This window comes from Hylobates moloch, unplaced genomic scaffold, assembly GCF_009828535.3.
Source record: "Hylobates moloch isolate HMO894 unplaced genomic scaffold, HMol_V3 SCAFFOLD_24, whole genome shotgun sequence".
Lineage (NCBI taxonomy): Eukaryota > Metazoa > Chordata > Mammalia > Primates > Hylobatidae > Hylobates > Hylobates moloch.
The window spans coordinates 3,364,541-3,392,362 of NW_026652299.1; the positions used below are offsets into that span (position 1 = coordinate 3,364,541).

Sequence of the window (27,822 nt, forward strand, 5' to 3'; positions counted from 1 at the left end):
TGGCTGGGCATGGTGGCTCACGCCTGTAATCCCAGCACTTTGGGAGGCCGAGGCGGGTGGATCATGAGGTCAGGAGTTCGAGACCAGCCTGGCCAACATGGTGAAACCCTGTCTCTACTAAAAATACTAAAAATAGCTGGGCATGGTGGCAGGCATCTGTAATCCCAGCTACTCAGGAGGCTGAGGCAGGAGAATTGTTTGAACCCGGGAGGTGGAGGTTGCAGTGAGTGGACATCGCATCATTGCACTCTAGCCTGGGCGACAGGGCGAGACTCCGTCTCAAAAACAAAACAAAAAACAAACAAACAAAAACGAAGAACCTGGATCAATCATCCTAGATCACTTTTAAGTAGAGCCAGTTAACCGGAGATGATGTTAAAATTTTCTGCGGGCTTTAACCTTGATAACACCTCTCTTTGTGAATTCTTTGGTGCTCCTTATTGCTAAAGCAGAGCTGTTGTGCAAACATCAAAGAATAATGGAGCACTAGCCACATCACCGATCTCATAACAGCGTTGACCTCAAGCTCCCCTTTTCAGTCTTTACTTCCCCATTCCATTTCTACAAAGTCCTGTTGTTAGGGAATGGCATAAGTAAGGAGTGCTACATTTAGAGTAGAAGACCAGGGTTGGGACCTGGCTTAACTACCTGTGATTTGTATTCTTTGAGATGCCACTTCTCTGAGCTTCAGTTCTCCCATCTGTAAAATGGGGATAATTCTGCACATCTTTGTGGGTCATTGAAAGGATCTAAAACGGCCACGAACATGAAGGTGCTTTATGAACACCAAAGCAGTCCAAAGTGCCACTGGTGGCATGTAAAATTATTTCAGGTAAAACATGGACAAACCTTTTAATATTCTTTTTTAGTTTTGTTTTTTAGAGACAAGGTCTCCGCTCTGTCACCCAGGCTGCAGTGAAGTAGTATGATCATAGCTCATTGTAATCTTGAATTCCAGAACTCAAGTGATCCTCCCACCTCAGTTTTCCAAGTAGCTAGAATTATAGGGGTGCACCACCATGCCTGGCGTGCCCACTGCAGCCTTGACCTCACGGGCTCAAGTGATCATCCTACCTTAGCCTCCCAAGTAGCTGGGACTACAGGTGCACAGCATCATGCCTGCTAATTTTTAACAATTTTTTGTAGACATGGGGTTTCATTATGTTGCCCAGGCTAGTCTTGAACTCCTGGCCTCAGGTGATCCTCTGACTCCAGACTCCCAAAGCACTGGGATTATAGGTGTGAGCCACTGTGCCCAGCCTCCTTTGCATATTTTTAATAGTTATATTATTCATATAAGTTTACATTAGAAAAATACAAGTAACATTATGATTTTACATATACAATATCCTAGGATAAAACTAAAGTTGTTTAGATTTAAAAAGTGGCTTGAATAGTGCCTAGTACGTATGTGCCTAATAAATATTTATTGAATGAACCAATTAAGTGATAAATTTAAAGAAAAAATTTAAGTAAATAATAATATATGTAATATGCAGCTTTAGCTGAAGTCTGGGAAATATAGCTCTGAAGTAGAAAGCAAATATGAGGCATTTATTAGGTTCATTATCAAACATTTATTAAATAGTAAATATTAAAAATAATATATATGTTTTTAAAATAACATCTTCAAACTGAAAAAATTCCTGCTAACTTAAGTGCAATATTTCAATATTTTTTAAAGACTGGGAATTAATATAAAATGATAAATAATTTAGAGTAAAAAGTTGATTCACCTGTGACAGAAAGGATGAACCTAATTGTTTTCCAACAATAGTACAACAGTTCTCATGGCAGAGTACTAATCATTCCTTTAAACGAATCCCAATTTTTTCAAATGAACTAACCAAATTCTCTTTATCACAATTTAGTGGCATTATCTGAGGCCTTTTTCGGTGCTTCCTTTTTTCGTCACTTTGGATAGCAGTGTTTTTAAGCACTGGGGAACTACATTACAGGATGGGAGTAAATCCATTCTAAATGTGACAACAATTTGCATATCAATCCACAACACATAGATAGAGTTAAATGTTTAGAATAAACTTGTAATTTCTAAGGAAACAATGTTTAAAAGTTCATGTAACAGAAGCAAGTAGTTGCCTCAGACCTGAGATTCTATTTCCTGCTTCCTATCTGAAATTGTATGAACAAGCTCACGTAGTCTGTGTTGGGCTCAGTTACCTATGCGAATGAAGATAGGCCTCCTAGTCCTCTTTAATCTGGCTCAGGAAAAAAGTTCACAATATTTCACAATTCACTATAGTAAAGTTTACAGTTGTATTACTCAGCTTAGTCTTTTTCTTGATATTCACATTTTTGGTCTTCACTAGTTCTTCATTTTTATTATCTTTCAAATTCTGATCAGGAATTGACTTTGTTTGCCTGGATTTTATCTTTCATATTACTTTTGAAAAACTATTTTGCTCTCTTTCAAGGAGATTCTGGTGCTGACAGGGCATTGATTGCCTCTGTCACACCACCAGCCGAAATGCAACCCAAGTATTGTGGATGCTATGGTACAGAGAAAAGGATTCATTTCCAACAGCGGTTAAGAAAATATATAAGGCAAAGTGAATACACCAAGAACATTCTCAACAGAGAATTATAGTACCAAAGAATACAAACAGCTAACACTGATAAACACAGAAAGGACGTTCTTCAAAGTAAAATGTCTGAACATCACAGGAGGGCGCACCTCCCAAAGTTAGTTCCCCGGGCTCAACTTCTTAAGTTACACACCCCCAGAATTCCAGGTAAGTTGTCTCTGGTTATGCTCCATGCTGTTAAAACACGTGTGTGTGTGATGCTGAACTGACATACAGAAAATGTATTGCCCCCTAATAAATTTGGTTATGAGTTTTAATAAAGATGAGTTTTGTTGGTTTTGAACGACTATTCAGAGAGCTGTTTTGATCTCTACTTGCCAGAAATAACTGCATGGAAAAAAGTCAAAGAGCAGTTTTGAAGAGGGAACACCCTACCCACTTATGCTTTGAAAATAATGTCTTCATTTAATCAGGTAGTGTAGAACAGAGATGTAGACCTTTTTTTGGTAATCAGGTGTCTCTGTACCTGTCCAACAACAGTCATTTCTTTGAAAAAAAAAAAAAAAAATTGGTGCCAGTCTAGTAATAAATTATTTCTTAAATTTGGCTTGGGTCAGAATATACATCAAATATAAGAGCAATGATATATGAAGACCAATGGGAGGACGTTCAAAAAGTAAAAAGGATCTAGGCAGAAAAAAATAAAAATTTTAGTTTTTGATTATTACTGCTTGAGAGGCCTCCCTTTTAAGCTAGTTAACATAAAATCAAAGATGACAGATGACAATTGTAAAATATATTTTAGAAAACAAGAGCATTTTATATTTAAATAGTTATTGAAATAGGTACACAAAGATAACCATTTCCTCCATAGTTGCATAGGCTTAAAAATGTTTGCATATTAAGGCACAGAGGTGAAATGTCAGAGGTAGCCATTTTCTTCCCAAGAATTCCCTAACATTATGCCAAGATCTGGAAGTGAATCTGTCTGGTCCTGGCTATGTACTGGAGCACAGCACTGAGGTCTTATTCCTGGTCACTGAGCCACGAACAGTAAAGGGTTCATTGTTCCGAAAGAAGCTTGCACCAGTTATTTAGAACAAGTATAACTATCTCCCAGAATGTACCTCCATTTTTTTTTATTTTGAGATGGAGTCTCGCTCTTTCGCCCAGGCTGGAGTGCAGTGGCGCGATCTCGGCCCACTACAAGCTCCACCTCCCGGGTTCACGCCCTTCCCCTGCCTCAGCCTCCCGAGTAGCTGGGACTACAGGCGCCCGCCACCATGCCCGGCTAATTTTTTTGTATTTTTCAGTAGAGACGGGGTTTCACCGTGTTAGCCAGGATGGCCTGGATCTCCTGACCTCATGCTCTGCCAGCCTCAGCCTCCCAAAGTGCTGGGATTACAGGCGTGAGCCACCGCGCCCGGCCCGGAATGTACTTCATTACAAATTGTTAACCAAGGGAAAAAACACATTAGGAAGGAGATAGCACTTCCTGAGTGGTATAATACAAGGCACATAATGTCCTCCAATGCTGTCACATAGCTTCAATCTTAGGAAAATAATACATAGAGGCAATTCATCCCAACTTTTCACAGGCTGTTAAAAATCTCCACTAAGTAATATTGTTTTACGTGGGAAGGTAGAGGAAGAAAGTCTGAGTTGATTTTTTTTAGAAACATTGAGGAAAGAGGAACTTTCAAGTTCACTCAACAAACTGAGTGCTTTAAAACGCTTTCAAGTAGAACTCCTGCTTGAAATTAACAACTAACACTAACTTATAATCAGATATGCCAATTTGTACATGTGCTGTAAACATAGTTATGAACTATTTCATTCATTGAATATAATCCTTATAATCCTTTACTCTCAACCTGGTTAATAAATCCTTTATACATGGAACATGCAGAGGTAAACAATAACTAAGGTCAAATTACCACAATTCCATAATGGTGGAACCTAAATTAATAAGACCGTCTAACATAAAGGGCAGAGAATAGGAGGTTAATGTTTACTGAACCTCTTTGATGTGCTAGATAATAATCTACAGTATTTCATTGAATTCTTAAGGCATCTCTTTGAATAGAAATTAATATTCTCACTTGAAAGAGGTGAGTAGGCTGCAGCTTCTAGGAGATTAATATACCTACTACGACCACTTAGGTAACTGGCAGAGCTACGATTAGGCTCACATCAGAGTGTGCAAAACCCATGCCTCTTTATGCTACACCCTGCTTTTTCTCTAGTTCTCTGCAGACTGTGTTTATACAGTATTCGATGTCTAGAAACCATACCTTTTAGGAAATCATCTCAGAAACTACAGAACATGTCAAATGCATATCAATAATCTGCTACATTTAATATCCCACCAAAGACCAAAAAGGCCTTTCTAAGATCATGAGCTGACCAAGTCAGTGACTATTATGACCAACAGTGTCTGCTAAAATATTAATGTATTGACAATGGGGAGGTCTCAGCCCTTGGCAATTATCAGTGCTCTGATCACACAGCATTGACTTCCTTAGACCAGAGACCATTCACGCAACCTAAAAATAGGAGAGGCACCCAGCTTGTTTTGAAATAGTAATCTTCTATCCTGTCAATTAATTATCTTTATTTTCTATTTTGCCTGCTTCCATAAAGAATTTGGAGTGGCTTGCTGAGAACAAAGCCTGTAACTGAAAATAATAAATGATATGTTGTAGGGTGGAGTCGGGGTAATAAATCTATTCTAAAACTTGAGTTAACATAGATTTTTATCCGGTGGGATCTGACAGAATCTTGGATTCTTTGGTGGACATAGAAATAGTATGAAAGCTGAGAAGCTAAGAAAGTTTAAAATGATAATGTAGGAAAATTGTCTGGCAATTTTTTTCTTCCTAGACACTACAGAGATAAACACTATGGAAAATGATCCCACATTCCACATTAGCAAGGCGGAATGAGAAAGGTTTTACTATAATAAACAGATTTGGACCTAGTCTCTGCCTTTCTGCTTTAGACTTTGTAAAAATGTCAGGCATTGCCATAGTGTACAGAAGGTAACCTAAGGCAATGCTTACCTTTCTAGAAGCAGAAGTCCAGTTATTAGTGTACAAGGCTTTATCCAACATTCTTGGGCATTAAGGAGTTCTACATAAATAAAATTACATCAAAACTGGTTCACCTGAATGAGTACAAATTTTAAAAAGTGTTCTACTAGATATCTCTCTGAAATACATCATGTTTTGTCTTATACAGATATTGAACATAGTTTTAGTTTTTCTTCCTGAACTAGGGCCATTAATATATCAGACCCTTGGCTTGAAATCAGACAGACCTCTGTTTGAATTTTTACCTTTTCTGGTGTTGCAAAATGAGAACTTTGACTCACGGAGCATCACTAAATAAGGTATTAGGAAGTCTTGTTTTGTGAACTATAGAGGAAAAAAGAATGTTTATGAAGTAGTACTTAGTTTACTTATGTGCAAAAGTGTGGTAGGTCCTGAAAAGACCAGAAGTTTTTAAAAATGCTGAGTCCTTAGAGCTTCTAAGGCTGTTATACCTTGCTTTTTAAATGATAAATAAATGTTTCATGTATTATCATTAATATTTTATTGCATGTTTTCAGTTTTTCACCTCTAAATGTGTGCTTTAAGTTAAATTCTCTGAATTACTAAAAATACTTTTAGTGTATAGTATATCTTCATATAAAGGTTTTTACTTGAGAATCCAAAATGACAAGGTCAGCCGGTGAGAGGAGGAATATATGAATTTATAGCAACAGTTTTATATTTCCTATTGCAATTCATTTACTGCCAAAATTAAGGAAGAAGAATCTGGATTTTAAAAATATTACTTTATAGTGGAATGAATACTACATATTACTTTGCTTATTTAAGTGAAGAAAAATATTTTTCTCTTCGTTTTTTTTCAAAGTACATCTCTCCTAACATCAGTGATACCTCAGTCTCAGGAGTTTTCGAGCAGAGATTAATCAGAAGATCTAGACCATTGTTTAGTGTGAAATGTGTTAAAAGTACATGCCTTTATTCTCCTAAGGGCATAAAAAGATATTTAGACAAGGCGTTTAGGACAGGGAGAATGTTTCTAGGGAAGGGAGGCCATAATCTTTTTTTTTAGTTAAGCTTTTGGTAAAATGGCACATAAAAAAGACTTAGTTCGTTTGCACAGACACTGTAAAACAGTTCAATGTCTACATCTTGTATTTGTAGCAGTTCCATTTATATCATAAAAGCCCACTTTTTCTGTTTCTAATTATTTCTTGAATAAGCTGTCAAAAATATTTAGGTTTTTCAACCTAAAGAATGTTTGTCTGATCTCAGAGAGAATAGAGAATAAAATATTTTGTGAATAGGGGTATGGAATTCATTTTCTTATCAAATGTACAAACATTATGCCCAGAGTGTATCCTGACAAGTATATATTAGGCATTATGAGCAGGGTTTTAGGACCTCCTAGTCATTTGGGGAAAGACAATCCTTTTATTGTGCTGGCAGAAATGCTTTTGGTTTCCTGTCATTAAACCTAAGTGCCAGTGAAAGTTTGAGCACAGTTGAAATTGCTTTATACAATATACTCTTTACGAGAATAATATATACCTGTAAGAGTAATTTTTATTACCTAAGAAGATGAAAAATTACACGTTTTTCATCATATGGGGAAATGTGCATAATTATCTTCTCTTGGTCAGATATAAATTTTTCTATCTACTTTAAACACTCTGCATATTTCTTGCCTAGTGAGCCAATTCCACCATTTTTGTAAGGGCCGAAAAAAAAAAAAAAAGCACAGAAGACCCCTACTAATTTCTTTTAAATTGAACGGTAGTTTCATGGAGAAGCTTTCGTTTAATTTATGTGATCTAATTGTGTTAAGTAGAACCAGACTATGAGGTTAAACATTTCCATGTGTTTTAAAGGCCCAGAACTTTTCCTGAAAGGAGATATCATTCTGAACTCAGACTTTACCTGCTGCTTCCAGAAACGGCTGCAACTCCACCCAGACTGTACCCCCTTCCCAGCTGTGTGTGCCACATGTAAGCACATGGAGGAGATGCCGTCCCCTGGCGCAACGGTTGCCTGGGAGGGCCTTACCCCTGCCACACTTCTGGACCTCCAAAGGCTACCAGATTTTTTTCCCCAGTCATCGACACTTGCCTTCCTCCTCTGTGTATGAAATGAAGAACTAGGTAACTGTAGAGAGGGAAGGCAGAGTTGACCAAATTCTGGAAATCTGGTTCCTGGCTTACAGCCACCCTGAGCCCTAGTGTGATCTATAAATGCTTTACAACTCACCCCTTGTTGATATGACATTTTGTTGACTATAACCATCCCCTCTTCATTTTATGCTCCAGAAGCTTGTGAGACCTCAATGAGTCATGAAGAATCCTAATTTCAAATCCAAAGAATCCAAAGTGATGATAACAAAAACCAATAATTGATATCTGAACAAAGGTTAGTATTTGACAATGGATAAAGATTGGTATACCTTCCCTTCCTCGGGGCTTTGTTGACATGAATTGTGAACGTCGTCTTCTCTTACTAATTTTCCAGGCCAGGAAGTCAGTCCTTTGATTTGGCCCCAGACCAAGTCGCCAACATTGAACGTCCTTGGTCTATAATGTATCAATTCATTTGAAGAGGGGGAGTCTGGATTCCTTAGGTCATCTTCACTACTAATGCTTTTAGCATCTGAAGGGCTAGGCACACACCCATTAATGCTTTTGGCATTAAAGTCTCCATTGTAATGGATGTAGTCTTTGACCAGAGAATTTTCCAAACTATTTGAGGAACTTGGAGACTGCTCCTCTAGGACCAGGTCTTGCTTTGCAGTGCTTAGCAGCTCTCCAAATCCCCGACTCTGTCGAGGTCTATTCCCATTAATGTGTGCACATCTTTCCACAGTGTTCTCTAGTCTCTCCTTAAAACTCATCATAGTTCTTTTGTAGTTATTATACCTGAAATTTTCCTCTAGAATTTTATCCCCTGGACAGTTTCTTGGTGGTAACAGTATTGGGTGCTGTTCCCCAGGCAGAAATGGCAGTGTAGAGACATTGTTGGACCTTTCATGACAAGGACTACTGTGGATATGGCCTGGATGATCTAAAAATTCCTCGTACTTCCACCTGTTTCGCTCCCCTCTGGGGCTTTGCTCCCCGTCCCACTGTTTTTTGGATGTGTGGCAACTTGCTGACTTGAAATATTCAAACCCATCTGCTTCGTTCACATTTTTCCCATGGTCTAGATTCTTGGGCAGCCGAGACCCTCTTGAATTCCTCAGCCTACCATCATGATCAACACCTCCCATGTTCCGTCCATGAATGACCGCACTGACAGCACTGGAGAGATTTAATGGGTCACCAATTGAGGCAGTGAAGGCACTCATGGCACTCAGAGCTGGAATGGGGCTGATCTGAGTTGTACTGTTGACTGCAGTGGTGATGACAACCTGCATTCCTTTGCTGGCTGCATCGACAACTGCTTTGTAAATGGCATCTACAGAAGCATCACCTGGGCCACCCACAACGAGGCCATCCTTCACCTGTTGACCAAGAGATGGGTCAATCCTTGGTTGCAACTCACAAGGTGTATCTTGAAAAGGTGGAAGTGCAGTGTTTGGATTCTCAGGAAGTGCTGTGAGCCCAGGCTGAGTGCTTATTCTTTTGTTTAGGAGAGCTGCATCTTCCTGCATTCTCACCTTGAAGAAATAGACAGGAAGCAGTGAGAGAAAGGGAAATAATTTTAAAGGCTGCAAAGAGAAAGACTATAATTTTAAGATTTACCAAAAGACAAACAAATATAACAAGGAAAGAAATATAAAGAACAAGACTCAAAAAATGAAATAAAAAGTCACTTTATATAGGAAAGCTTTATGTCTTGATTATATTTGCATGCTGTTTCTTTGGTTAAAATCATTCAACAGATTTTAAAAAATCATCATTGTGAAACACTCTCTAGAAAAATTAAACTTGAGGTAGCTGGACAGAAAACGTACTCGGTGGGATGACTCCATTCATTTAGTGTCATTACGGGTCTTTGCAATTTAGGATTCAAAAAGAGTCAAGTCACAGGTAATCAAATTAGCAAAGAAGAAAGATTTTGAAAATGATTTCTAACTCACTGATGTTTCCACTTAACTAAGTGAAATACAATATAAAATTAAAAAAATATATAAACTCCTTTCGTAACAATAACATGACACTAGTTTTCAGATGGGGTAGTAATACCTGCTCCTCAAGCTTTTCAGGCCACATCCCCATGCTGTCAACAGTGACAATGGCTGTCTGCAGAAGTGATTTTCAATTGGAAAGTGGTGGAGGGAAAGCATACTTACCAGGGGAGCATATCAGAATTCCAGTACAGGAAGGATCAGGGCAGTTTGAAAAAGTGCCCAAGGTTATTCTAATTTTACCACCCACCCCCGCCCCCACACCATCTAAGAATTACTGCTCTAGACCCTTGATACTTTGGACTTTCAGATTTTTTTCCACAATGATCTCTCTCTTTCTTTACATCCTTCCCTGCTAATCCAGAACCTGGGATCTGTCGACACATCAGCCTCTCTCTTGTTATTATCACCCTGTCTACACCTACCAGGCAAAATCCCAGTCTTGGATCAATTCAACTGCTTGCCGTATCTACATCTACAGTGAGGATGCTGAGTATTTGTCTATAGGAATTTGTAGCTTCCAACCTCAGTTGAGGGCTTATTGCTGCCCATCAATCCTAGATCTTCTAGTTAGTTATCAATCATTTTCCACAACTATTCTAACCTTCACGAACTTCTTCACCATCTCCCAGACTATTCTTAGTAGATGATCTTACGTAACAGAGAAAATAAAGCCCATCAAGGGCAAGATTTCTCACAATTTCTTATACTGTGATGCTCCCTGCCCCCTGGCAGCAGACTTCTCTGCAGCTATACCTGTCCTAAATTCTGTCCTGCTTCCCATATGAGGGGTCCCTTCTGCTCTCTGAAGGTGTGCCCTCCACTTGTGTTCTGAATCCCAAGCCCCTTCCTCAAGGATCCTGTCTAATTTATTATACCTTCCCTTCTTTATGTTCAGTTACTTCCACTTTTCTGGGTCTTTCCTATAGCACATGATTATGTTCATGGCTTACATATTTTAAAGTTTGCATTCATCCTACCCCCGACCCCCTGCTGTGCCCCAGGGCACTGCCCTATTTCTCTTATGCTCTTCGAAGTTAAGATGTTTCAAAAATAAATTTTGTTGTGTGTATTTGAAGTTAACACCATGATGTATGGAATACGTATACAGATGGTAAAGTGGTTACTATAGTGAAACAAATTAGCCTATCATCTCATATAGTGGTAGTGTGTGTGTGTGTGTGTGTGTGTGTGTGTGTCAAGAACAGCTATAATCTACTTCTTTAGTCTATACTCTTTAATTCCTAACCTCCCATTCACTGTTCCTCCATTTTGCCATCTGCGTCCTGCTCTCACCACTCCAGCAAAACTGCATTCCACTAAGTCACTGATGATGTCCTAATTGCTAAATCTAATGGATTCTCTTCAGGCTTTATCTTACCTTTTTTCTCAGTGACACGGTTGAGCACTTCCTCTTCCTTTCTAAAGTATTTTACTATGGAAGATACATATATTATCATAAAGATACAGGTTTTCTTCATCATTACTTCTCACCCAAACTCACAGTTTCTCACCCTAAACTCCAGTCCTATTTCCTTTCTTAGAACTAACCAGCACTGGAGTGCATCCTTCTTACCTCCCTTCCTTGCTCCCCTCCTTCTTTCTTTCAACCTAAATGGGATGGTACTAGATTCTGGATCCCATACCCCCTCCTCAGGAATCCTGCCTTATTTATTATCCCTTGAACATAAAGATGTTCCACTTTTCTGGGTCTTTCCTTTAGCATATGACTATAGCACTGGAGTCTTGTCTTGCAGTCTTACAGATCTTTCTATATCAGATTATATAAGTCTACCTAATTTTCTAAACCACCGGGTAGATGGATATACTGTACCATAATATGCTTAACTATTTCTCTACTGATGGAGTGGTTCATAATGTTTGACACCACAAATTATATTGCACTGAACATTTTGCTATGTGCTTGTTTGTTCACATTTGAAGATTTCTCTAAAATGAGATATTAATACATAGAAGCTGAACTTCTGGTCAAAAGATATTTAAAAAATCTGATATGCTATCAAATTACCCACCAAAAGGACTGTATCAGCATATAATCAGACCAACAGTAATCTGAGAGAATCCTTGTCAGCAATGGATATCATCAATCTGATGGACACATTAGTGTGATAATTTATATAACTCTGATTGTTATTTTCATATGTTTATTAATACTTTATCTTTCAATTTCTGTGAATTGTCTGTTCATATCTATTGCTAATTCTTTTCTAATCAATTATCCCTTTTCTTCCTGATTTGTAGTAGCTCTTTTTACATTGTAGGTGTTAATTATTTAGTATGTATTAGGAAAATATTTTCTGCCAGGTTGTCATTTGTCTTTAGCTTTGTTTAGAATATCCTTGATCATACAGAGATTTTAAATTTTTATGTGTTCAAATTTGTTACTTTTCCTTTTGACTGCCTTGGTTTTCTGTCATGCTGAAAGAGCCTTCTCCACCCCAAGATTATTTTTAAAAAGTCCATATTTTCTTCCTTCCTATGTGGATTTAGTGTTACTCTTTCCACCCACCTCCTCAACCTAGCAGGAATTTATTCACTTCGTGGAACTAAAGAAATACCATGTGGCTGAAGCCAGGGGAAGAGTGGTGAGAGCTGAGGCTGGAGAGGGCGGACAGGTGGGCATGCAAGGGAGGTGAGTCTCAGTCATGAGAACAATGAGAAATGACAAAAGGGCTTATGAGGGTCACACGATCAGTTTTTACTAACAGCTCCAAAAGAACTGCTGAGATACTTCAGACAAAATTAAAAAAAGAAAACCTTCACACAAAAGACTGGAATGTTTAACAATACTCATGATTGAAAAATACCAGTAAATAGAGGTGAAAGGGCACATAACCTACTTTTTTCACCGTTTCCCCCAAATTAAGTGTTTAAACAAACCCAGACATTGTTTTCTTCTAAAGTGACACAGGGGAGGAGAGTACCTGAAAGTTCTGAAACAGACAAGCCATGGGGTTATTGTTAGCTGGGCAAGGAATTGTGGACTGTCCTTGGAATGCCTGGAGATTCTGGTACCCCTGGAGAAGTTGCTGCTGTTGCTGATTTGGAGGAAACATCTGATTGTTGTTTAACAGCGACTGTAGATGAGTCAGTTGATGGTTATTCAAAGTATTGTTTATTGATGACATATCACCTACAGTTTGAAAAACATAAAATATAAATAAATGTGATTCTTCGGAGATTCTATGCCTCTCTTTGTACCTGAGAATTCCTGAAACAGAAACTAAGTGCTATGCTTACTTGCGTAATGCTTTTCTTTTTTACTTCTGAAAGTCTTACTAAGTGGTAAGGAAAGAGTAGCTTTATTATTTAGTTTTATCTTGTATAATTAGTTTTTTAATTTTATATCATGGAAAGACTACTTAGTTTTTGCTCTATTCATTAAGCAGTCCTTATATATTGAGCTGCAGTGTCATATGATTCCTTGATCTATTTTTAGATTTTAGATCTATTTTAGAGCACCTAAAATTAAAGGTTGAAATTAGTCCTATAATGTTTTAGCAATTGTAAGTACCTGACCAGATAATCAAAATAAGTGAGCCTGATCAGGCCTTGTTTACAAAATTTAGTTCTCAAGCCATAATCATCAATAGATACCACATCAAACCATTGATTTGGTTTAGAAATGTGCATTTTGTTTTGCAGTAGAAGGTTGGTCACCTAAAATTAAAATGGAAAAGAAAGCTAACAACACAAAAGAATTCATTGTTGTAATCATTCAAAATAAATATTATATAATCAGTAGGATTAATAACTAAATTTATATTCAAAATTCAAAATTATTTTGAAATTACTCTGACATTCTCTTGAGGAGAATGTCATAGAAATTGTCTTGTAACTTGAAACATGTATATCTGTAATGCTTTGTAGGTCATTTAACTACAAAGATTTCAATGCCAAATAGAACTAATTATGCTATATTATAAAGGCATCCATAAAATCAAAAAAACATAAATAAGAAACAAATTATTTTTTACACCTTGAAGATGCCACTGACATCATCATGTACATTTCCCTGTTTCTAGACTTCATGGATGCCACCCCTACACTTTATATTATAGTTACCGATATCCATCAGTTAAATATACCTGGCATTATTTTCGAACTATTTTGTGATAGGAGAATATAGATGAAAAACTTTGTTTTTAAGCCACAAAGGTCAAAAAAATAATACTGACTGAGGAAATCTAGTAGCAGCTAGAGGGGCTGTCTGTTCCCTTGAACTTGGGCAAACTTCAGCTTTGCGTGTTTTTACATCTTGTTTCTTGTTTTGCTAGACAAGCATTTAGTTTTGTTTATTTAGGGTTCACCTGGAAAACACTTTCTCAATCTGTTTCCATCCACAGTGCAGCTGCTCATACTAACCCTGTGATGCCACACCAACTAAAATTCAAATAAAAGTGATTTTTAAGATGTACCTGTGCTTTATTATTTGAAAAATGAGACTCTACTTGGTTTAAGAGGTGATGGGTAGGTTAGGTTTAGGTGGCATCAGAATTAGAAGAGAAAGCAGATTAAAATGATATTTAGTATTGCTAGAATAGGGGAAAAAGGAAAAAGTCACTCATGTTTGTATAACTATGGTTGTGTGTGGGTGTTGTTATATTTAGTTCCTTAAGCAAGCTGTGACATAACAAAAACATTTTTAAAAATAGTGTGACAAAATGGAGTTTTTAAAAAGGAGAAAATAGAATTAGAAAAACGTTTCTTTTGTAAAAAATTTGTGAAAAAATTTAACTTACCAAGTAGACCTGTCCCCAGTAGAGGGTTAAGTAGCTGTGGCACCACAGAGTTACTGTTGAGTTTAGCTGGACCAGGTGTATTCCCAGCATTATTAGATATATTCAGCAATGTTTCTGCCATTGACACCACTGCTGTCCCACCAAGTGTTGAGACAGTCAGTGCTGCCACTGCTGATGATGTAGTGGTTGTGGTAGTGGTTGCCTGGGAGGAGGTTGCTATGGAAACCTCTGGATGATTAGCGGTGTTGGCCGATGCCGAGTTCAGGACACCTCCCAACAGCTGGGGATTCAAGGTCATTAATCCTGAGGCCCCATTGACAGCTGGGAGGAACAGGGGGTTAAAAGTAGTGTCACTGCCTGCAAAGCTTGGTAAAGGGTTCCCCAGGGGGCTGGTTAAAAGGGTCTCAGCTCGGCTGTTGTCTGACTGATTGCTTGGCAAATGGTCTGGTGGGGCTGTCATCTGTGTTAATGAGGGTAAAGGGGTATTTTGCTGTTGCAAAAGATCTGAGATGGTCAGATTGAAAGATGGCAGGGGAAGCATGGCAGCTGCTTGGGCTTGGTTCTGAAGCAAGGCTGCTAAGAGCTGAAAGTGAACAGGCTGCAATACCTGCCCATCCATGTCACTGGAGAGAAAAGCTAAAGCAGCGTTTACATTCGGGTTGAGAAAACCTAAAGGGTGGAGGTTGATCTCAGACTTGCCTTCTCCTGCTGAAGGCTGGAGGATATTTAATAGATTCTGGTTTAGGAGATGCTGTTGATTCACTGGCAAAGAGATAGGTAGAGAACTGAGGAGGCTGGGGTTCAAGGGGTGTGGAAGATGGTTGTTTGAAGTGCTGTTGGATGGAAAATGAAGTGCGTGCTCCTGGCCAACAAAAGGAAAATCACTCCCAATGGGTAGCTGACTCTGCAGTGGGTTTCCAGCTGCGGTGGTGACTATGACGCCATCTTGAAGAACAGATGTTGTCTTTGTGATGGCAGGGTGGTTGGTGCCCGCTATGGCTATGGAGGATGATGGTCCTGAACTGCCTAAAATGAAAAAAAACAAAAACAAAAACACAGTTATTAATCATGAATGTTATGTGAGACTAGGCATAAAAATGCATTAACATAAATTTAAATTTATTTGTTACGTGGCACCTTCATTGATTGTAATTAGATTAATTGTAATCAGATCACTTGACATCTGTTAATGGGACTTAAGTTTAGAATGTATGCTTTTGAAAATAAATATATTGAAGAAGTTTTACTGAGAAATAGCTGGTGGGTTGTGGTGGCAGGAGAAGTGGGGGGTTTAAAAAAAGAAATAGCTGTTGCTATCAAATAGCTTGTTTTTCACAGGCAGACAAGTGAAAGGGGAAGACGGGAGAATCCATGTTCTTCATTCAATTGGGTAGATAAAAGTAATAGTTTTATTTAAAAAGTTTTTTCATTAAAAAAGTTACTTGTCTTTATTTATAAAACTAATACTTCCTTTTAGTGAAAAGAAACCCACAAAAGTAGAATGCACACATATATATATATATGCATATATATGTTACATATATTTTTTAAAAATAGAATCATGCTATAATGTTATTTTATAGTTTTATTTATCAATATGTTGTGATTATCATTTCATGTTAGCTTATATATAGCTACAGAACCATTTTATCAGTATCATGTATGAGATACTGTACTTTAATCAATCCACAGTCATGAGTTTTTTTATTATTTCCAATCTTTTACTATTGTAAGCAACACTATGACAAATATTCTTATTAACATTTCTTTGCCAGTTCACCTAATTATTTTCTAAGGATAAATTCTTAAAAGTGAAATTCCAGGGACAAAAGTGTTTACATATTTTAGAAGCTTTGAATACATATTGTCAAACTACCCTCCTGTGAAGTTGATCAATACACACTTAATTTACATTCCTATAAGCAGTGGAAGACAGTGTTCATTTCTCTCACCAATACTCTATTTATCATTATTTTTGACAATGAATAAAAACAATAGTTAAGAATCTTTACCATTCTGATTGCATAAAGATACTTTGTACTCATGATTTTTAAAATTAGACCAGTCTTAAACAGCATTCTTATCCTTAAAAGTCTTACACTAGAGATGAAAATTCTGGGAATTTAATATCTGAAAAGATAAAAGATAAAATTTTACTTATTTGTAACTGTTTTTGTGATGTTCAACCCAAGCTGTGCAACAGAATTATCTGGAGAAATTAAAAAAACAAAAACAAACCAATACCTGGGCCCTAACCCAGACCCGCTGAAAACTCATCTCTCGGGGTACAGCCTGGGCAGTAGTATTCTTTGAAATCACCCCTGGTGGTCCAGATGCACAAGGGGTGAGGTAGATAGGGTGAAAACCACATCTATTGAAAGGAACCTATAATCACTGCTTTGTAAATGGTCTTTCCCTGCTGTAAATGCATTGTTTTATGTAATACATGCAGTTGACAAATATTTTAAGAATACACATTTAGTTTTATGTAAAAACTAAACACATATATGGCATAATGAACAACACCAGTGTCACTGAAAATCTAAAATAACTCAAACATTTTGGGCTATGCTATGCCATGCTATCCTAAAAAACTTTACATTTTATCATGTTACCATTGAGGCTTCATCCAAATACACAGAAATGTTTCCATAGTTGTAACAGTAATATGAATATAATTTTATATTCTTCTTGTTTTCACCTAATAGGATAACACAAGGATTTTTCCTTTCTGATAAATAGACTATATTTTAACTGTGTAGTGTATGTATTTACTATATTTATTGAACCACTCTGATAAAGTCTGGTATTCATGTTTTGGTTTCTCATCATTATAGATAATACAGGGATAAATATCCTTCTACATGTGATACTTTGCTACCTTTGAACTTTTTCCTTAGAAAAAATTTCATAATTGGCATGATTATTTTGAGAATCAAAGAAAGGGAAGCAAAAGTTCTCAAATATGTAAAAGTCTATAAAAATAAAAGGAGTTATCATTATTATTGACATTAGTAGTCATAGTAGTGGTGCTGTGGTAATAGTAGTAAGTACAAATCTGCACATCCAACACACTTTACAGAATATCCCTATAGCAAGGATTTGCCATTTTTCCTGGCTGTCATGGTCTGCCTTTATTTTTTTTTAAGTTTTCAGTGTTTTAAAGAATGAGATCTTAAAATCCCCTCTTTGAAAATATATAAATATTTATGAAATGATGACCACATTCGCCAAGAGTAGGGTAAGAAAACATACCAAATGCTGAAGTAGGCATACAGTATACAATTCTTTAAATACTAATTCAGATTTGTTACAAAATAATCAAAATCTTAAACATTTCATTGCTTCTTAAATCTTGCTGCTATTTCCATAGATACTATGGATTATTTCCATTTGGACACCATCTTTTAAAATTTGTTTAAACTTTTATTAAACCTTTACAAATATTTTTAAGAGTTTAAATAAAAAGTCTTATTTACTGGTAATCACTACTTGTGGCACTATCTGTGGCAAGTTTTCCTCTGTGCTAAATAATAATGACATATTTAGATGTAGAGATCACAATTTTTCTAACCAAAGGCAGAACACATTTTCAAAATGCTTTAGAATGTACATGGCAAGGCTTTGTAGATGAAGGCTTTCCTTAGAGATTATTATAATTTTTAATCTTTATTTTGCAACAGACAAGTATCCACATTTATGATTCAAGGAAGTAGCCATTTTTGGATAACATGAAAGTTCTCTAAATATTCTTGAAGAATTAGAAGAAGCGAAGTATAGATACTCTGGGTGTATTTTTATCTTACCATCAAGAAAGTGGTGAATAACACAAGCTTCTTAAATGTAGTACGAAGATGAAGGTATGGTTTTTTAAATTTTTCTTTAATTTTCAACAAATCTATTCAACAAACAGGTGCATTCTGCTGGACAATAGAATAGAACTAACTATGAAAATAAAATTTTTAAAAAAGCCCTTGTTCTTTCCTGAAGGAACTAAGAGTTTAGGTAAAGAAATAAACACAGAAATCTCTCTGTCTTTTTCTTCTCTCAAATATATATTTATTCAGAGTTTATTATGAACTAGAAAAATGTAAAGCTCTTTTCTTACATTGCTAGTATAACTATAAGGCAATATGCTAAGAGGTATAACAGGTGTATAACAAGGAGACCACTATAAAACTGAACATGTCAGGGAAAGCTAGTCAAGTGGTACAACATTTGATCTGGAATTTGAGAGATGAAAAGGAAACAAAAAGGTCCTCTATGCAGAAGCAAGATGATGAAAAAAAAAAAAAAACAAAGACAAGGTGATAAAGTAGATGGAAGGTAATGAAGAGTCCTGTGTTTCCCCAAAACAAAGAAATATGACTGAAAATATTGTGAGGTTTCCCTATGCTTCTGGTTCCTCCTACCCATGGTCGAACCTGCTGCCTTAGATAAGCAGTAAAGACATTTGAAATCATCTTTCTAAACCATTAAAGACAAAAATCATTTCTTATTTATCGCTGTATTTCCAAGACCTAACACAATCTCTGACACATGAGTGGCATTCAAAAAATATTTCTTGGTATTAAAAATATTGTAAAATCATAAAACTTGCACTCAACCTTTAGAAGTAGGTAGTTTGATGCTATGTGTTGGTGTGTTTGTGGACAAAGGGAAAGAATATCACTCGTTTGTGGAGAAAGTGAAAACGAACTCTTCAGTGTATTAGTCCAATGCCAGGAGATAAGGGACATTGGAAAGGAGATGGGTGCAAGATGAGAAATTACCTAAGAAGGCTTCCAGATATTTCAAGAAGTTGAAATCACCCCACAGAGGGAGAGGTCTATCCCAAATTACTCTGAGTTCTTAAAGTTACTCACTCATGCTTACAGTCATTCAAAGAGGACCCTGAATTTGTATGAAATTTTATAGATGGAGGGAAATTTAGAAATTGCTTATTTCTGAATCACTTAATCTCGAATAGGCAGTCTCTGGTGAACGTATTTCATAGTTCTGCACAGAAACCCTATGGTCTGTTAAACCGCGGGGAAAAATGTTTTGTTAAAGCTGTTTTTTTGTTTTGTTTTTGTAGCCAAGATATTTTGTGCTTAATCAAATAAAAAGGACAGTCGCTGAGACTTTTAAAAAGCAAATCATTCATTACATGTCTGCCAGTTAAATAACCAAAAGGCAGCTGGGATCCTGGAACAAGTTAGTAAGTTGGAGAAGTCCTTCACTGGGCAAAAATGATTATTTCACACCGGCCAGCAGCACCATGAACTGGCATACTTTCTTTTTCTCATTGTCTCTGTTGCTTTTCAAGCGTAGGAGAGAAGACTGGAAAGCCACCCAAACAAACTTTGGTGCGAGATCTCATGCTTAGACACGCAGAGATTAAGACAGTCTAGTCCAGTGAGGAGATGACAGTGGTAGCTTGCCCAGTAGGACAGGTTTTTTCTTTTCTTTCTTTTTCTTTTTTTTTTTTTTTTTTTTTTGAGATGGAGTCTCACTCTGCTGCCTAGGCTGGAGTGCAGTGATGCGATCTTGGCTTACTGCAACCTCCGCATCCCGGGTTCAAGTGATTCTCCTGCCTCAGCCTCCTGAGGCACGCCCGGCTAACTTTTGTATTTTTAGTAGAGACAGGGCTTCACCGTATTGTCCAGGCTGGTCTCGAAATCCTGACCTTGTGATCCGCCTGCCTCAGCCTTCCAAAGTGCTGGGATTTTAGGCGTGAGTCACTGTGCCTGGCCCAGACAAATTTCTGTATGTAAACAGTATTCTGCACACAGTTATAATTCATGATATATGTATATGCACATATGTGTGTATATGGAAATAGGGTGAGTAAATTTTAAAGGATATTTTCCTAATATTAATTTAATCCTTGACATGTTTCATCTGTCTCATTTTTAAAACTACTTTTCAAAACAAAGTTAATGTCTACCTCTTTCGATTCGTTTCTCTTCTTCCTGCTCACTGTTTGTATTGTGCTAAACTCTTATATGGCTGTCTCTTAAATATTAATAATATTGTTATACATGTCTTTGGATGTGTAGAAGGTAGAATATAAAGCTCATATCAAAGAGACCAATGAAGTATTTTTAAAACCTCCTTATACCAGTTTGTTTAGCTCTAATTTTGAACAAATACTACTTTATGCTAAGAAACCTTTTCTAAATTAATATGCCCAAACACTGATTTTTATCTATAAAATTCAAGAACCTAAGAAATAAGTCATATAGAATGTGTATGCCTTCACCATCTGACCTTTATCATTTGCTTTGGTAAGTGTACTTGCATTGCAAACAGGGACAATGGTAATCCTTAATAAAAATGAATGCTTGTAGAGATACGAGAAAATACCACGGCTTAGTGAGTCTAATAAATATAATTCACTTTTCGATCCCATTGAAATAGTGAAATTTTCTCCTCTCTATTTAAAGGACTGATTTTTAATGATAACAATAATAAATTGAAAGATAACTTTCATGAGAATACTAGATCTTTCTATGAGACTTTATTTTCTCAAGCTTTAGTAAGAGGGAATGGTAATGTGTATTTACAAAAAGACATCAAATCTCTATCTTTGTGCTCTGGATTCTGATGTAAATTGTTAACACTCTTTTATCAGCAATAGAAAGGAAATCTTAGGGACTAGAGGCTACTTTGTTCTATTCAAGGGAGGGAGGAAGGGGCCCCAAACCAAAGGACTTAGGAGAAGGTAGAGAAGATGGGAAAGGCAGCTATGGCAGTAATTGAGGAAGTGCTCTTCACACTCGACGGGGCCAAGAGGACGGGAGGAGAAAAGAGCAGCAGAAGGGATGCAGCTTGAATCTTGAAATATGGTGTCTGTGTAGTTATGACTGTCAAGGGCATCAGTCTTTTCAGTCTCATGGTGGTGATGGACTCAGAAAAAGAGTTTGTTTTTTTTTTCTTCACCCCCACACCGTAATCACGTTTTGTTTCCTTTCTTAAGACACATAATTACTCTGAAAACTGTTGGAATTAACTTTAAAATGCTTGGGATTTTTCAGTTTACTCAAGTAATAGGTTTTTTTTTTTTTAACAAATGCCTCTTTTATCACATTTTTCTTAATATTTGTGAGAAAACAAATGTTGAGAAGAGTATAAGTCTCTTGCTGGTAGAATTTCTGTTCTCTGAATGTGCACTACAGTACCTAATAGTTAAAACGTCTCATCAGTATTCCATTTGGAAGTCTTATCTCATTTTGTTTAATGAGCAGAGCAGGCTGAATTTCTAGATTATGAATATGCTTAGCTTTGTATCCTTCTACTGTACCCTGTTTTATCTGCAGTGCTAAAACAGTGCCTAGCACATCCTAGGTGCTCAATAAATATTTGCTGAATTAATTACCTCATGGATATTCTAAAACATTATTGAGATCTATTAGTGAGCTGCAAAATCAATTTAGTGTGCCCCAACTGGCATATTTTTGATAAATGAAATAGAAAAGGAAATGTAAAGAACACTGCACAGCTAGGGTAGTATTTTGTGGAAGCTCTTTCTGTTAGCTTATATATGTGAGTGCTAGGTCATGATCTGTTTTGCGAGTGATTAAAATCATTTCAGTGAGTCGTGGCTGTTATTAAAAAATACCAAATAGAATAAGATAAAATAGAATGGGATAAAAAACATCAGAAGTTATTACATGTAATAAGTATTTGTTTCATGAAACTTTTTGTTACACATTATAAATGTATATCTAATGGACTGTAATGCAAGTTAATTTCCTATTGTGGGAAGAATTTTAAAAAGTTGAAAAATACTGCTTTAGGATCAGGCCTCTGAGTTGCTCAACTCTGTAGGAGATGGTCCATGGAGCTGTGCTCTACGGAGCATATTTATCAGGCTACAGTGAGAAAGGGGTCCCTGTGGAGTTATGCAGCACAGGAGCCCTGCTCTAGTATATCTGTGATGAATACTCTCTCTTATACCTGTGCCCATGGGTCTTGGATAGATACTCCGGACTTCCCTGGACTAGCTCCAACCCCAGGAATACCTCAGCAACTCCTTCAGACTTCTGTTGTCTAGTTCCACTTTTCATCTGTAAAAAGGTGAGTTGTGACTTTGAATTTGCAAGTAGTATAAGGCTTAGAAATAATTTTTACTTTACTCTTGGCTTGGCTGGCGTTAGTGTTGTTTGATAGAAGTTCCTAGAAGGTAAGACTTTTATTTGTGATTTGAATTATTTAGTACTATATGCCTGAAAAAATGAAATCCATTTTGATGACACCATAAGAATATTTTTTAGCATTATTTTTATGACTCAAACATTGTAGAATTAACATTACTCCATAGAATCTGGAGTTACGTTTTGTAACTGTGTAAATGTTTTTTGGACCACTTGATTTTAGTAAATAATAGCTTAGGCATCTTCTAGAGAACTGAAGGATTTCTAGTGGCTTTATAAGTGAGCTCAATGTATTGTAATGGAATAAAATTCTCCCAATTTCCACACTGGGACAATTTATTTCTTGAAAGGTACAAAATAGATCACTGAACCAGCAAACATATCACCACTCTAAGTTCTGTTATCACCTTTGATTACATAGACTCAACGTCTACAGCTGAACATATTTTAACTCCTTTTTTTTTTTTTAATACAAGGAAACGTTAAACCTGGAATACGTAAACAAAATAAGTGGTGTAACCCTGATATTAGGAGACCTTCTTAAACAACAAGACATTGAGTATATTAAGAATATCTTACAGCAAAGAATAAATGGCTCATTTGGCAAAAATTTACTAAAATGGTAGACATAGATTTTTAAGCACACAATCCAGAATTTAGTATAGTTCTGTTGTTTGGTTAAAAAACAAGTGCAGAGGACAATTTTTAAACTATAAACTTTGTGCATCAGATGGGGGATAAAATCTAAGCATTTAAAAATTTGAGTGAAAATACTTTCACTAGCAACTCATATTTATTCAGTCACAGCCTTCAAGGAGGCTCTTCCTTTTTCTTCAGTCTACATTAACCTATACAACACTGAATTATTTCTATACAAACCTCTCATCTCCTGAGAAGGATACTTTATAGTATAATCCACCCTTGAGCATTTTTATCCCTTAATCTTTCTGCCCCTGTAGCTTCATCTAGAAAAAACAGGGATGACAACTCCCTTTATTTTCTTTACTGCTATGTTCCAAGAACAAATGAACAAACAGGACATAAAAAGCAAACTCATTACTTTGTAGTCGTTTACCCCAAGTGTTCTTTTGTGGTCTCACTATTTCATTGTCTTATACCTACCATATTAATGGCTGTCCTGAGTTTCAATCAAATGTATTTTGTGATGAAAGAAAACTTCCTTTTGCAGTTAAAAAAATATAAGTATATAAATACTCAAGAACATTTATTTGTAGGCTTATTTATATTCTTGTCATGTATATCTTTAAGAGTTAAGGCAAATAAATGTTTGAATTATTTTCTCTTCTGGCACAAACCCATACTGTGTCCCCTCAGAGGATTAAATTTTCATATGTTTAAAGAGCTGATTAAATGTTTTTTTAAATTAGGAAAAAATAAGAGAACATAAAAGTCATTTTAAAGTGAAAAAAGTTATGTTGTGTTGAATGACTTAATGACTTTATCATATTGGAAGAAGGTAGAGTTGCTAATAAGTATGTTGGCAGAATAATCTAAATCTTTTTCCTTCTTTGAAAATTGTGAAATACTGCAGGGCAAAGGAAAGGATGGGTTACTGTGTGGATATGAACAGGGCTAAGTCCTCTGTAGAGGCTTGGGTTACTGGCATGTATTTTTGTTATCTGGTAAGCAGGTGTGCAGTAGTCAGAGGCCTAAAGAGGCCTGGGCATTTTGAAGTTTGCCAGGCAAGGGCACTTGATTTTGGAGTCTTCCTTAAGTCATCATATTATAGGACATGTGCTATAGCTACTCATATGCTGAAATGCATCTCTCTTTAAAAATGGAAAGTTGCTTTAAATGTCTCCTACTGATGGATTTCCAGAACACACCTGCATTTGGCAGTTTGAGTGTATGGACTGAGATTGGGAACTTTGGGATTTGGTTGCCAGATCCAACAGAGATTTGCTTTACAACTTGAGGAATGTTACCAAGTATCCTACTGGTCAGTTTCTAAGTCTGTTACATGGAAATATTAAACTTTATCTGTAATTTGATATTGAAAAAGCCAGTGGAAAACTGTAAACTTTAAAATGCAAAGTATTCTGAAGCTTTAGTGGAAAGGCAACTTGAAAACACAAAGTAGAATTAATAAAGCCTTGTATATTCATAAGTTTTAGAAATTCTTCAAAGTATTTAATATCTTTTATCTAATTTTGTTACTATCTTTGCCTTCAATTCCCATACTTAAGTTGTATGTTTTAACTGCACCCCATAGAATTCACATACAGGCCTAAAAATCAATATTTGGATTGTTTTGCATAGGAAGACTCTCCTTAAAAGAAGATTTAAAAACAGATGACCAATGGAACTAAGCATTTTTCAGAGGAAGTTATTTCTTATCTTGTTAATGTCTTAAGGTAATATTTTTGAACTCTTACTTAGAAGAGTGGAAAAAGGTACTGGATTGAGCAAGAAGTCACCTGAGTTGTGTCTAAGCTCTGTAACCACAGAGTACAGTTGGACCACGTTACCTGTTGGTTTCTTTCATCCTCACTGTGCTACCATGCTTGGAATGACATGACTAGCATCTACATCTCTTTTAAAGGCCTACTGACACGTCACCTACTAGGAAACCCATTCTAATTTGAGTGAGGTGATACTTAATTAAAAGAAAGGTTACCAAATGTGATTCACTAACAAGGGGCAGTTTTCTTGACATTTTGGGTATTTCTTCTTCTGCACTGACATAAAAATTCTAGTCATATTTGCTATAATATTGGCAAAAATAACTGATTTTCATCTGAAGTATATCAATAGTTAACAAATGTGGCTTTTAACATGCATTAATGTGATTTAATTCATTATCTATTGAACATTTTAAAAGATTTTGAAAGGGAACACAATACTTTTGAGCACTAAATGTTTCAGATGAATTTATGCAGCTGGGAGGAAAATGGATTTTAGAATCAGATGAACCTCAGTTCAAATCCTGATTCAGTTACATATGATACGGAACAGTTACTTAAGTTTTTTTAGCCTCAGCCTCCTGATCTGTAAAATTGAACAATACTTTATACTTTAGAAAACCACACAGATTAGAAATAATATAGGGAAATCACCTGGTACATAATAGGTACTTGATGATCGATAGCTATAGCAACATTTGAAGAATAAAATGTGGTTTTCTTCTAATGTCTTTCTGGTATCATAGAAATACTCAGTAATACTCCTACAGGGATAGCTGTGACTATCATTTACTGTCTCATTCTGAATGCCTACCTTTAAGGCTCAATGGTTATTTGATGAATGAATAGATGTCAGTGTAAACAGATATTTAGGCTAGGCAATTACAGTGATGGTACATTCAGTTGACACAGTTCACTACATGGCAGAAAGAAACATGGCATTAGAGACTGCTTCAATATTTAGCTCATCAAAAGTGTTACGTTCATTAGTAAATCAATCCGTTTTCATAACCAGCTGCACATCAGACCTATGCACATTAATTAGCATTTAATTTTATTAGGTTTAATACTTTAAAAATTCATACTTAGATTTTTATTAAGCACATACTTCCTGTTAGTTTACACTAGTTGGTCATATTCATATCATTATTGGACATGTATCCTTATCCTTTTTAGCTATTTATATGCTAACACTTTTCTGACACTAATAAATTTTTAACCTATATGCTTTGACACCCCCAGCAGTAACAGTACAGGTCAGATGTGTTACAAAGATACATGAAACAAAAAAAATAAATGACCAAAACAGTATTAAATAAGTCTAACCTTGACCATCAGAAGAAACAAGAATATAAGTAAATGTTGGTTTTTTCCGTTATAGATAAATTGAAATACATCAATGAAATACATACACTTTGCACATGAACTCAGACCTGAAATGAAGTAAACTGAAGTAGGGGGTATCAAAACTGTATAATACAATGAGACTAAAAATGTCTCATCAAAATTATTTAAGATATGCTCAATAAATATTTTGTACTTTTAAATAGTTATGAACTTTGTATAACTTTTCTGCCAAATACATAAAATAAAATTTTCATTTGTATCGAGTTATCTAAAAAGAAATATGATGAATGAGTGAAAAGCTGGAAGCCCCCTATGGGATAAGTATACTGTTAGACACATAAAAAATAAAGTTTCATGAGATTCTTTAAACTAAGAATATCAAGGAGGCACTAATAATTTCAGATATCTTCTAAACCATATATATATATATATATTTAACATAAGAGATCATTGAATAGTTCTTCATTAAATAGTGACATCAAAACATAACACATAACACAAGATGTGAAGGATGGCAGGTGTAAATGGCAACACTAGGAAGGAAAATGCTTTTACTATCAGCAACAAAGACATGTGGGTTAGAATGCTTTTCCAGCATGATGGTATTATACCTACACACTAGCTTATTATTGAAAGCCTCAGCAGTTTTCTCATTTCCAGCAGCAATCTGGTTTTCATAGCACACTGTTTTCATTGTGAACAATAATGTCTTTACAACCATCTTTTATTTCCTCCTTGTCATTTCTCATAAATCATTAGTGTTGAATAATGTTTTCATAGTCAAATTTTCTGATGCCTCAACACATTTACCTCTTAGGTGGTTCTGTACAGCTTTTATAACAATTCCTGAGGACTCTATTGCACAAAACACAGGTCTTTTTCTAATATGCCTATTTTTAAATAAATTTGTTTCCTTAATTAATGGTGGATGAAGAGATACAATAGATTTGGGTTCAAAACCTTAATGTCAATGGTAAAAATGGTTTAATTCTGTAAGAAAATCAAAAAACAATTTCAAGATTAAAAATTCTGGAAATCAGGTTTTCAAGCCTTTTTTTTTATTAGAAAACTTCAATTATTAGCTTTTTTTTTAAAAAAGGGAGTAGCCAATATCCATTTTTGAGTCTTCTCAAACAAATAATAATAAAGGATAGCAAACTAGGATAAGAAAACACATTAGAAGACAGCTTTCTACCTCGTACAACTTCTAGTTACCTTTTCCTATCCATTCACCTACTTCTGTTCAGCAGCAAGGAAAAAAAATCCATTTATTTTTGCCTTTTTGGATTTTCCAAGATAAACTTCATTTACCTGAATACAAACAAAAGCTAGGGAGACGGCTTTTATATTGGCATAGACCAAGGACATGTGTCACAAACCAGGAAACCCTGCCTTGTATGGCTTATTTTGCAGTTGGGAGTCCAGTGGTTATAAA

General features: G+C 36.0%; 1 protein-coding gene across 2 annotated transcripts in view; it reads right to left on the minus strand.

The window, feature by feature from the left end:
• Window positions 1-27,822, minus strand: part of MBD5 (methyl-CpG binding domain protein 5) — a 470,039-nt gene that overhangs the window by 18,237 nt on the left and 423,980 nt on the right. The window contains exons 9-11 of one of the 2 annotated variants that reach the window (XM_032754128.2): window positions 14,480-15,505; window positions 12,662-12,870; window positions 8,037-9,245 (exon numbers count right to left, since the gene is read on the minus strand). In XM_032754128.2, the coding sequence (XP_032610019.1) occupies window positions 8,037-9,245; window positions 12,662-12,870; window positions 14,480-15,505 (2,444 nt within the window). The remainder of the gene's footprint in view (window positions 1-8,036; window positions 9,246-12,661; window positions 12,871-14,479; window positions 15,506-27,822) is intronic. The other variant, XM_032145669.3, reaches the window with a different exon arrangement.